Raw genomic sequence first — 13645 nt, 5'->3', positions numbered from 1 at the left:
ATAATTCCTAGGAAATGTTGCAATAAACTAACACTGTGTTAAACCTGTGGGTCTTATAGATGTAGACCAAGTGTATACAGTATATCATTACGGGATGCCATTAATTTACCAGCTGTCGGGATCCCAGCAGTCAGAATACCGATGCCAGAATCTCAACAAGCCGGTTAAATGCCTGTGGCCGAAATCCTGACCGCAGCTCGGTATTCCCACTCGGGTGGTGGGTCCACGCCACCACCCGAGTGGGAATAGATCCTGCAGCAAGCTCAACGAGCCACCAAACCCAAAGAGTGTTGTGCACAGCGAGCCCGCGACGGGACTCGCTGCTTTCGCTGCCGGAATTCGGCCTAGCGGGATGCTGCAGTCGGGATCAGCCAGGTTTACATATGTATTCCATCACTACATAGGATGGGATCCAGTCAGGATCCCTACTGTTTAAATACTGACACCGAAATCCTGACACTGATCAGAATGGACCTGTCAAAATACCAACACTGGAATCCAGACACTGATCAGAATGCCGGCACCAGCATCTCGAATAGGATCACAATGCCAGTGCAGGCATCTCGACAGCCGGGATCCTGATCAAGTCATGACCAGAATGACTGGAGTTGTAAGCCAAGTGGTGGGGGTGAGGGGCTGAAGGTTTGGGCTGCGGGGGGAGTCGGAGGGTTAGGCTGCGGGCAGGGGGGGGGGGATTAGGATTAGACTTCAGGGAGGTGGGGTTAGGTTTTGGCTGCAGTAAGGGAGGGTGAGGGGTAGCGTGCTTCCCGACCCCTGTAGGGATTCTAAACAGCGGGATCCAGTGATTGGTATTCTGACCGCTGGCCTCCCACCTGAGCTCCAACCCCATAGGATGATCACTATAATTTTGAATGAGATTTAAACATCTACAAAATACCAATATTTTTGTTCCTTTTTGGCATAATTTATGAAGGTTTTACTTTAACAACAATAACTAAAGACAATAGAGGCACACAGCTGACAGTTTAATACTTTTTAAAGTCACTTTATATCTATCAGACATTCTTCATACTTTATTTGACAGATATTTTGCTGCATATTCTGATAATTTACTGATTTTAAATGTATAAAGGGGAAGGGAAATGGGGTATGCTCTGCACCAGCTAAATATTAGAAAGAAAAACCCCGATTAGTATCTATCAAAGAGTCAATCCCTTATTTCTGAAGATTCGGGAGTGCAAACAGAGATATTTGAATTGTACAAAGAAGAAAGAAGAGGAAAGAATGTCTCTTTGTTGGTGCATGTAAAGTAATATTAAAATTTAACCTTTATTGGATATATATTAAAATTGTATAAACACGAAATAAAACAGTACAATACACAAATTATTCCACAGTGATATACATATGATACACAATAAGTGAATAACTAAATAAAGTGAATTTTATTAAAAACAAGGCTCGCTACCTGTGTTGTATCTAATATTAGGTCAATTTAATTTTATCATAAATCGAAATGCACTAACTTAATTGTCCAATAGTCAAAATGTAATATGTTGGAGAGACTATGGTAAGTTTTATTGGGTTAAGTGTCTAGACAATTGTCCTGTCAATACCCAGAAGTTGAGATGCTGAAAGGTGAATGATAGCCACTCAAAGTATGCCGTTGATAGTTCCCAAGTAAACCAGAGACTGTAATAAGTCTTCTGAGTTAAATGTCTAGACCAGGGGTGGCCAACCAGTCGGTGACAAAGAGCCAAAAAACCTTGTTATGTACGTCAAAGAGCGAGCCGATGGCACACATGCAAAAAATGGAATGTGGCCTTGTGCCTGCTAGACCACACCCCTGGTATAAAATACATTGAAAAAGCCAGAACGACATGAAATAAAAAAAATTAAGCCAGATCCATTAAAAAAAAGCCACTTTCACATAAAATAACTGAAAAAGCCAGATTCACATAATAAATTTCAGCTCCCCCATGTGTCACTCCAGTCAACACCCTCCTGTCACTCCAGCCAGCTCTCCCATGTGTCACTGCTGCTACCACCCTCCTATGTCACTACTTCCAGCTCCCCCATGTGTCACTACTGCTACCACCCTCCTATGTCACTACTTCCAGCTCCCCCATGTGTCACTACCCTCCTATGTCACTCCAGCTAGCTCTTCCATGTGTCACTACTTCCAGCACCCTCCCGTGTCACTCCTGCCAGGACCCTCCTGTGTCTTTCCAGCCAGCTCTGCCATGTGTCACTCTAGCACACCCTCATGTATCACTACAGCCCCCCCATCAACTCATGCCATTGCAGCAGTCCCTAATGTGTCCTCTGTTTGCTTGTGGGTGTCTCACCTCTAGTATCCGACTCCTTCAGTTTTCAGTCCCTGTAGTGCTGCTGCGTGTCTGGCTGGAGTGCAGCGGTTTCTGTATCCATTGTGGTCACATGATTTAGAGTGTTGGGAGCCACATTTGAATAAAGAAAGAGCCACATGCGGCTCAAGAGCCACAGGTTGGCCTCTGCTGGTCTAGACAGTTGTCCTGTCGGCACCAAAAAATTAGGGTGCTGACGGCTGAACAAGAGCTACTCGAAATATATCAATATTGAGAACCCCTTACAAATAGGATTATACCAATGCGTTAATATTCGGATATTTTGGGTGTGATATCCCTTCTCCAATGTCTTACTGTATGTTTATTATAATTGCGTAAACATAACATTACTTCACAGAGTCCTCAGGCATTCTGCAGTGATTTAATTACTACGCATAACTCATTCACTCATAAGAGTGGTTTATTCCCTTGGCATTAAATATTACACAGCTATGTCTGTGCTACTGGTATCCATATATATTATCTACTGTAGCAACATTAAATTCTACTGTAGCAACATTAAATTCCACATAACAAATCTTTATTGCTGGCAGATGAGAATGTGTAAGTGTAACTTTCTCTGTTACAAAGTAGAGACAATTGTAGCTCTCCCCAGATGACTGTATTGTTAACAGGTGCATACACTGTGCTGCATACATTGCTGTGCCACATTGGGTTAGCCTAGAGAAAATCTAAAACGAAACACGTGTCGGCGGCGCCATGGCCGCTACCTGATCTTATGAATACATTAATGTATTAGAATAGTATATATACATCACTGTGCAAATACTGCAGTTAGGAGACATTGGGTTATGCAGGCTGTAATTATTTAATGATTGCCCTACTAACATATGAGAAAGCTGACTCTTACCTAACTTAACATAGCATGCCAATATCTGTACAAGTGCACCACTGGCAGGAGAAACGGGGCTGTGTATGCAGGCACTATTTAATGTTCCCCCTGGCAAAATATGCTGGTAGTTATGTAACTACAAATACCAGCAATCTTATTCTATTTATAGGATTGTGATTAATACATATACATGAACTACTGCAGGGAGACAATCCAATAGCTGCAGCATTTATTGCCTATAATGCTGTGAGATACTACTGCTGATATGACATACTGAATTAAAAGTGCTGGAGCAATATAACAGTACAGCATGTTAATATCCATGTGATTATATATGGTAGCAATTTTTCCCTACTGCATGCTAATTGGATGACCCTATTAAATTTATTATATTGTTTGTATCTGTGAATAGCACAACCTAAAAGCTGCAGCATTTATTAATTAGTAGAGAAACTGGTTCACATATGGTGCATTTATATTCAACTCTATATTTAATTACCAGCAACACATAAGCAGCCTGTTTACCATACTCAGGAACTGGGAATAGACCTAGTGATCTTATCCTAATAGATACAGTGTATGCACCTGTTAACAATACAGTCATCTGTTGAGAGCTACAATTGTCTCTACTTTGTAACAGAGAAAGTTACACATACACGTTCTCATCTGCCAGCAATAAAGATCTGTTATGTGGAATTTAATGTTGCTATAGTAGAATTTAATGTTGCTACAGTAGATAATATATATGGATACTAGTAGCACAGACATAGCTGTGTAATATTTAATGCCAATGGAATAAACCACTCTTATGAGTGAATGAGTTACGCATAGTAATTAAATCACTGCAGAATGCCTGAGGACTCTGTGAAGTAATGTTATGTTTACGCAATTATAATAAACATAAGACATTGGAGAAGGGATATCACACCCAAAATCTCCGAATATTAACGCATTGGTATAATCCTATTTGTAAGGGGTTCTCAATATTGATATACTTCGAGTAGCTCTTGTTCAGCTGTCAGCACCCTAATTTTTGGGCGCCGACAGGACAACTGTCTAGACATTTAACTCAGTAGACTTATTACAGTCTCTGGTTTACTTGGGAACTATCAACGGCATACTTTGAGTGGCTATCATTCACCTTTCAGCATCTCAATTTCTGGGTATTGACAGGACAATTGTCTAGACCAGGGGTGGCCAACCAGTCAGGCACAAAGAGCCAAAAAATCTTGTTAGGTACATCAAAGAGCCGACATCAAGCTGAAGGAGTGTGTGCAAAAATGGGGTGTGACCTTGTGCCTGATAGGCCAGACCCTTGGTATAAAATACAATGAAAATGCCAGATCCACATAAAATACATTTTAAAGCCAGAATCAACATAAAATACATTGAAAAAGACACTTCCACATAAAATAATTTAAGAATCCAGATCCACATAAAATATATTGAAAAAGCCATATTCACATTATACACTTCATCTCCTCCATGTGTCACTCCAGCCAGCTCCCCCATGTGTCACTCCAGCCAGCACCTTCCTGTGTCACTCCAGTCAGCTCCCCATTGTGTCTCTTCTGCCAGGATTCTCCTGTGTCACTCCAGCCCTCACCCTCCTGTATCACTCCAGTCAGCTCCCCCATTATGTCTCTCCTACCAGGATCCTTCTGTGCCCCTCCAGCCAGCTCCCCTTTGTGTCACTCCAGCCCACCCTCATATGTCACTACAGCCCAGTATCTGGCTCCCTCAGTTTTCAGTCGCCATAGTGCTGCTGTGTGTCTGGTTGGAGTGCACCAGTTTCCAGGATCTGTTGTGGTCAAGTGACTTTGAGTGCCGGGAGCCACATTTGAATAAAGAAAGAGCCGCATGCGGCTCAAGAGCCACAGGTTGGCCACGGCTGGTCTAGACACTTAACCCAATAAGACTTACCATAGTCTCTCCAACATATTACATTTTGACTATTGGACAATTAAGTTAGTGCATTTCGATTTATAATAAAATTAAATTGACCTAATATTAGATACAACACAGGTAGCGAGCCTTGTTTTTAATTAAATTCACTTTATTTAGTTATTCACTTATTGTGCGTTATATGTATATCACTGTGGAATAATTAGTGTATTGTACTGTTTTATTTCGTGTTTAGACAATTTTAATATATATCCAATAAAGGTTAAATTTTAATATTACTTTACGTGCGCCAACAAAGAGACATTCTTTCCTCTTCTTTCTTCTTTGATTTTAAATGTACTCAATAAAGTTTATATTTCATTTACAGTGATCCAAATACTGGCTTATTTTCTCTCAAATGTTATACTACAAATGGTCTGTTGGAGCGCCCCTTATCCAATAATTGATATTCAGTTACAATATTTTTGTTCTATTAGGGGATTACATTCATGAGTTACTCTGAACAAATGTAACCCTGTACAACAGATCATTTTTGTCACTTGTTTATATCACAGTTCCTTCATAGTGATGTTCCTTCTATTCACAACTTCCTTCTAGTTGTGAATAGTTGAGAATGTGAATAGAAAATATTCCTTCTATTCACAACTTAAACAGATGCACCTTTTACTAATACTGGCTCTAAATTGTATAATATTTTATGTTTTAGGTAGATGAGCATCTTAGATTTATGATTTTGATGGATGGAGTTCATCCTGAAATGGACACTTGCATCATTGTAGAGTACAAAGGTAATGATTTACTACAGTAAGTTATTTCGACTAAATGTACAGCATCACTAATTAATGTTTATATACTGTATGAATGGCAATTGCAAATCACCATATATGTTTAAAAACGAGTACATTGTATTAGCAGATTACACTGATTAATATTAATGATTACAGGAATGTTCTGTTAATGTAAAACTACCAAAGCCTGGTACGGAAGTTTTATTCCACAATGCTTCTGTTAAACATTACCAAGGGGTTATATACAGTACTGGGATGGGTTGGAAACTACCCAAATATCCTTTTCTACTTTTGTAGAAATTATCAATATAGAAAGACACAGTATATGGACAAAAGTGTTTGGACGCCTGACCATTACACTGCCAGGGACTATAATGACATTGTACTCAAATAGATATATTTTAATATAGAGTTGGTACCCCTTTTTCAGATATAACAGCTTTCACTCTTTTTGGAAGACTTTTCGCAAGATTTTAGAGTTTTTCTGTGGGAATTTGTGTCTATTCATTCTGTAAAGCATTTATGAGATCAGGCACTGATGTTGGATAAGAAGGCCTGGCTCGCAATCTCCATTCCAGTTCATCTTAAAGGTATTTGATGGGATTGAAATCAGGGCAGGGCCATCTTAACAGCAGTGTAGGCCACACTGGGGCCCCTACCCATCTTCCAGCGGTAGGGGTGGAGTACTATCAGCGGCAGCCTTGATATCCCGTGAACGGTAGGGGGTGTTATATCTTGCGCTCAGCATGTAGGTACTGGAGCAGTCATTTCTGCTAATTACTCCTTCACTGCACAGATGGTGGGGGACGAGGCAGGAGGGAGAACACTATGGGGTGTATTCAATGCTGACAATGCAATATTCAATGAGTGGCCAAATCCAACAAGATTTGGTCGTTTCTTACAATGATAATCCGACTTTTTTTAAAAGTTGGATTGACATTGTCGGAAACGGGGCTAAAACTGTCGGATTTGGCTGCACTTCCGACAAAACATGTGGATCCCTGGCCGACTAGTCGGAAAAATGTCAGGGGGATTGAATAGGTCGGAATAGTTTCCGACCTAAAAAAGTCAGAAACTGCTGTCTTTCCGACAAGACGGAAGTTCCGACTACAATTGAATACCACCCTAAATTGTAGAAGAGGGGCATTGGGCTTAATGAAGGGGCCCTGGTACATGACTTCCAGGGTGATAGGGGTTGTTTAATACGCAGGGGAGGGGTGGATAGTGGGCTTAATATTCATAATTTTCCAGTGGGAGGGCAGCTTGCTTGACTGCAGATATCTCCAGTTCCTGGCAATAGATTTCTTAGCCTTTGATGGGATAAACACTAGAGAGTCCCACCTTTCAGGAGGTACTGGGGTCTTGGGGAGCAGAGTTCAGGAGCCAGAGCAATCCACCAATGAAAATATAAAACTACACACTAGGCGTGTGGAGCTTGAGCAGGGACTAGCTGCTGGAATGCTGATATCTTTGGTTCTGGGAAGGGACGGGCTGGGGTCCGAATTCGGCCCTGGCATGTGCGTGCGTACACGGCGCACGTGCACTAAAGTCGGGGGCATGCCACGAGTCAGGAGGGCAATGGACTCGCGGCACGCCCCCGCTTCCATGAAGAGATGGGCAGGAAAGTGCGATCAGAACATGGGGGCATGCTGTGAGTTTTGGGGGCGTGGACTCACGGCACGCCTCCATTTCTATGGAGACAAGAGGGGAGGTGAGGGAGTGGCAAGAGCAGAGAGCAGAGTCCGGCCCTGGTTCTGGGTACAGTGGTATTTTAGTATCCTGCACCAGACTTCAAATATAATTATTGATACTTTCAATTCGTAAAGAACCAGCCACTAAAGATTAATCCTCTATAATAGATTTATAGTTTATGGTGCTGAAGGTGCTTCAAACAATAAAAAACTTAACATGTTAATATCTACTTTTCTCATACGTCCTAAAGTATGCTGGGGTCCACTTCATGACCATGGGGTATAGACGGTTTCGCAGTAGCCATGGGCACTCTTAAGACTTTTCAATGGGTGTGAACTGGCTCCTCCCTCTATGCCCCTCCTCCAGACCTCAGTTTTAGAAATGTGCCCAGGCATACTGGATGCACTCTAGGGGAGCTCTACTGAGCTTCTCTGAAAAGACTTATGTTAGGTTTTTTGTTTTCAGGGAGAACTGCTGGCAAAAGTCTCCCTGCTTCGTGGGACTGAGGGGGCAGAAGTAGGAACCAACTTCCTGAAGAGTTTCATGGCTCTGCTTCTGGCTGACAGGACACCATTAGCTCCTGAAGGGTACTGAACGCTAGCCATGTCTATATGCTCACTCCCACAGCACGCTGTCACCCCCTCACAGAGCCAGAAGTCAGAAGACAGGTGAGTAGAAGAAGACAGATCTTCTATCAAGAAAAGTGATGGCTGAGGTACAGCGCGGCTGGCGGGAGTGCAGCGCGCCATTGCTGCCCACACACACAGGCACTGCAGGGTGCAGGGCGCGGGGAGCGCCCTGGGCAGCAAAAACACCTCTATAAACTGGCAAAAAGGGGGCAAAAAGGGCGGAGCTTCTTCCTTAGGGAGCCAGAACACTGCTCAGTGCCATGTTCTCTCTCCTCGGGCTGCAGAGAAATCGCTGGTCCTCCTTCACTTCTGACTACAAGTATCAGGGTGCAAAACAGGAAGGGGCACAAGCGAATTTGGTGCTTTACAAGTGTGTTTTACTGTGTTAAAAGCACTGCATGTCAGTGGGCATTCTATGTTCACAGGCATTAGATACTGGCGCTGGGGTTGTGAACTGGCTGCTCCTAAACTGTGTCCCTCTGACAGATTTTACTGTGGGTCTGTCCCCTATAAGTCCCAGTGTGTCTGTGTGTGTGTTGTACACGTGTGTAAGACATGTCAGAGGCAGGGAGTTCCTCCCCGGAGGAAACCATTTTAGGGACACAGAAGTGTAGTGTGGTGACGCTGCCGGCACACCAAGAGCCTGCATGGGTGAAAGAAATACGTGATAGTATGCATCATATCAATAGGAGATTAGATAAGTCTGAATCTCATGCTGAGTGCTGGAGAAAATCTGTGGAGGATGTGATTTTTTAGGGCTCTGTTCTTCCATCCGCAGGCGACCCCTCTGGGTCACATAAGAGACCATTTCGAATATTGTGAATACTGATACCGACACGGACACTGATTCTTGTGTCGACGATAGTGACTCCAGAGAAATAGATCATAAATTGGCTAAAAATATACAATATATGATTGTGGCTATAAGGGAAGTTCTGGAAGTCATGGAAGCCACTCCTGTTCCTCAGGAGAAGGCTTATTTCTATAAAGAAAAGAAATCTAAGGTCACTTTCCCTCCTTCCCACAAGCTTAATACACTCTTTGAAGGGATGTGGGTGAATCCCGAAAAGAAATGTTGTATTCCCAAGAGAATTCAGATACAGTAGCTTATCCTTTCCCGGTGGAGGACAGGAAAAAAGGGAGTCACCTTCTGTGTTAGACAGTGCACTGTCCAGGTTGACAAAGAAGGTAATTCTCCCTGCACCTGGCACGGCTTCACTAAAAGAGCCGGCTGACCGAAAGATGGAAACTACATTGAAATCCATTTATGTTGCCAATGGTACGCTGCTCAGGCCCACAATTGCTTGTGCGTGGGTGAGTAGCGCTATTGAAAAATGGTCAGAAAGCGTGTCATCAGAAATTGACACGATTGATAAAGATGAGATACTCCTTAAGTTAGGGAATATCAAAGACGCTGCCGCATACATGCTAGAAGCGATGAAAGATATTAGACTCTTGAGTTCACAAGCCGCTACCATGGCAGTATCGGCTCGGCTTGCGTTGGGGATTCACCAGTGGAACGCGGATGCAGATTCCAAAAGAAATATGGAGGCTCTCCCATATAAAGGTGAGGCCTGATTTGGCGATGGACTGGATGCGTTAGTCTCGGCGGCTACCGCAGGTAAGTCGACATTTTTGCCCTCTGCGCCTGCACCGGCAAAAAAGACATATCACCCGCACATGCAGTACTTTCGGCCCAATAAATACAAAAAAGGGAGAGGGTTCCCCCTTCTTTGCGGGTAGGGGAAGGGGAAAGGGAAAGAAGTCCACAGCAGCTTCAGGTTCCCAGGAGCAGAAGTCTACACCTACTTCTGCCAAATCTTCAGCATGACGCTGGGGCTCCTTTGCGGGAGGCCGCTCGGGTGGGGGCATGTCTCAAACTGTTCAGCCAAGGTTGGATTCTGTCTGGCCTGGATCCCTGGGTGTTGCAAATAGTGTCCCAGGGATACAAGCTGGAGTTTCAAGACTTCCCCCATGCCGATTTTTCAAATCGACCTTGCCAGCTTCTCTTCCAGAAAGGGAAGCAGTAACAGCAGCAATCCAAAAATTATGTCAGGATCAGGTCATAGTCCTGGTACCTTTGTCACAACAAGGGGAGGGGTTTTATTCAAGCCCTTTTGTAGTTCTGAAGCCGGACGGCTCGGTCAGACCGATCCTAAACCTGAAAAATCTGAATCTCTACTTGAAACGATTCAAGTTCAAAATGGAATCACTGAGGGCAGTGATTTCCAGTCTGGAGGAGGGGGACTACATGGTGTCTGTAGACATAAAAGATGCTTACCTGCATGTTCCCATTTATCCTTCTCACCGGGCTTATCTGAGATTCGCGGTTCAGGATTGCCATTACCAATTCCAGACATTAACTTTTCGGTCTCTCCGCGGCGCCGAGGGTATTCACCAAGGTGATGGCGGAGATGATGGTTCTCCTGCGTCAAAAAGGAGTCAATATAATTCCTTATCTAGACGATCTCCTGATAAAGGCGAGATCCAGGGAGCAGTTGTTACAAAACATCACACTCTCCCTGTCAATACTCCAACAACACGGTTGGATCATAAATTATACAAAGTCACAGGTTCGGGATTCAGGACTGGGTCCTGGTATCTACGGATGCAAGTTTCCGAGGCTGGGGAGCTGTCACTCAGGGGGAAAGCTTCCAAGGAAAATGGTCAAGTCAGGAAGCCTGCCTTCACATAAACGTGCTGGAATTGAGAGCCATTTACAACGGCCTTCAACAAGCTGTACATCTTCTTCAAGATCATTCCGTACAGATCCAGTCGGACAATGTAACAGCAGTCGCGTACATAAACAGGCAGGGTGGAACGAAAAGCAGAGCGGCAATGGCAGAGGTGACGAAGATCCTCCTCTGGGCAAAAAGACATGTAAAGGCTCTGTCTGCAATTTTCATTCTGGGAGTAGACAACTGGGAAGCAGACTTCCTCAGCAGACACGATCTCCATCCAGGAGAGTGGGTCCTCCACCAAGAAGTCTTCGCAGAGGTGACAAGTCTTTGGGGAGTTCCTCAAGTAGACATGATGGCATCTCGTCTCAACAAGAAGCTTCAGAAATATTGTTCCAGGTCGAGAGACCCTCAAGCAATAGCAGTGGATGCGCTAGTGGCCCAGTGGGTGTTCCGGTCGGTGTATGTCTTCCCTCCACTTCCGCTGTTCCCAAAAGTGCTCAGGATCATAAGGAGAACAAGAGTTCGAGCAATCTTCATTGCCCCAGGAGAGGCATTCTGGTTCAGCCCTGACGAAGCTGTCAGAGTAACGGCGGAACACGCGTGTGTCCGCGTGTTGTCTATGTCCTTGCTCACATATTAATTGAATGTATAACCAGCTCTAATTCATGTGATTAGCCAGATTCTAATAGCATTTATAGCATTGAATAGCAGGCAGACAGAACTTTATATGACAGAGATCTGTATTCCTCCCAACGCTTATTGATAATGCAATCAGTGCCATATTAATTACCAGATGCTCTGACACAATTTAATGAAAGGATAGCTATTGCCTGAATCCATTAGACATGTGCTGTATATCTAGTTTAGTGAGCAAGTAGTGACAAGCAGTGTTGTGGTTTAAACAGACAGGAATGTAACAATGTTTCATAGTTAATCTCTGAGGCTACCTGACAGTCATGTGGAGACACTTATGATACAATTTAACAAATGCCAATAGAACAAGTGTTGTATTATCAACTTATGTAGCAGATACACGGACATTATAGGAAGTATCTCAGTACCTGTGCCATTTGAGAATAATTAGCACTGACCATCCAGTACATTTATACCTCCAGAGGCAGTAATAAAGTCAGCAACGTTTAGTTTATAGTTTATAACTGTCTGGTTATCTATAATTAAAAGGGGACGTACTTATCCTTCTCTAACTCCAGATATGTGATGTCATGTGGAGACACTTATGATACAACTCAACAAATGCCAATAGATCAAGTTTTTCAATATCAACTTGTGCAGCAGATACATGGACATTATAGGGAACACCTTAGAACCTGTGCCATTTGAGAACAATTAGCACAGACAATGCAATACGTTTTATATCTCCAGAGGCAGTAATAAAGCCAGCATTATATAATTTATAATCGTCTGGTCACCTATAATTAAAAAGGGACGTATTTATCCTCTCCTAAACTAGATATATTGAACCTAGTGGTATAGAAGGTGCCCTCCCCAAGAGGGGCATTAGTATCTTGCACAGTTGATGAACACAGTAAGTTGCTATATATTTATAATATTTACACTGATGAGTGAGGGAGGTATTTACTCTCACTATCCAAAATGGCATGATTTTTGATATAGTTGCCCCACGTGATTACAGGGAGTCTCATTAAAGCCACAAGCACATTAAATATAATTTTAGAGAAACACTGATATACTGTAGTTTACTAGCACTGTCTATAATTATAATTGTCACATAAGCACTAACCAGTGTAGTGAATGTGCCATTTTTCAGGCAGAAGAATTTAACCTGCACTCTTTATGAATGCTCTTTAGAAGACTTAGGAAAGGATGTACTGAATACTGAATAAATGGTATATATACAGTAAATGACATTCTCTCCTAACAAGGACGCATATTGGGACACAAATAGTCTAGATTGAGTAGGACATATCTAAGTGTTACCAAACAACCCCATTGAGATTGGGGAGGGAGACAGACCTCTCTGCTTACAATATAAGAAACACACAGCGTGGTACAATATATGAAACACACAGCGTGGTACAATATAAGAAACACACAGCGTGGATATTTGCAGGACATATTATACATGCTATTGGAATTATATTGTCAGTCACAAGCACAAATATATGAGTGAGATAGTCCTGATACCACATATATTAATAAGTGGTTATGTGAATATATGGAGACCAACTGCTGACAACGATTATTAGACTGGTTTGAGATTGAGAGCTATACTACATAATTGGACATAAGAACAAACACGCGGACACACTTTTAATCTTTAATCACATTTATTATTTCAATTGCACTTGTGGTATGTGTTGTATTTGTCTTGATTTTAACCTTTATGTTTCGTCTATACTCGTAGTTTGTGTGTTAGTCATTGTCACACTATTTTAACTTGACATTAATAAAAGTTAAATTTTAGTAATTTCCTCAGAGGGTTGTGACAATCAGGTCACCCCCCTTCTTGTGCATCGACAATACAGCCTTTTCTTCTCCTTTTTCACGATTGACTAACCTTAGCTGTAGTTGGTAGCACCCCCATAAGCAATAGTAAATACCTGCAATTAATAGGGGCCAGTTTGGAGCTTTTTGTTCCAAAATTTGTATCAATAAATTGTGTGTGTGCAGATACAACTCCATTTTCTTACCCCAGACTGGCCAAGGAGGGCTTGGTACCCAGATCTTCAGGAGTTGCTCATAGAAGATCCTCAGCCTCTTCCTCTTCGCGAGGACCTGCTGCAGCAGG

At 42.7% G+C, this 13645-nt stretch overlaps 1 protein-coding gene across 1 annotated transcript in view; it reads left to right on the top strand.

Annotated features, from left to right (window-relative positions):
* LOC134929630 (cytidine monophosphate-N-acetylneuraminic acid hydroxylase-like) overlaps nt 1-13645 on the top strand; it is a 353512-nt gene that overhangs the window by 286781 nt on the left and 53086 nt on the right. The window contains exon 7 of the mRNA XM_063925213.1: nt 5792-5873. Within this exon, the coding sequence (XP_063781283.1) occupies nt 5792-5873 (82 nt within the window). The remainder of the gene's footprint in view (nt 1-5791; nt 5874-13645) is intronic.

The sequence above is a fragment of the Pseudophryne corroboree genome, chromosome 5 (assembly GCF_028390025.1).
Source record: "Pseudophryne corroboree isolate aPseCor3 chromosome 5, aPseCor3.hap2, whole genome shotgun sequence".
NCBI classification, from domain to species: Eukaryota; Metazoa; Chordata; class Amphibia; order Anura; family Myobatrachidae; genus Pseudophryne; species Pseudophryne corroboree.
Note: the sequence above shows the minus strand (reverse complement) of the source record. Positions and strands in the feature narration are given on the sequence as shown.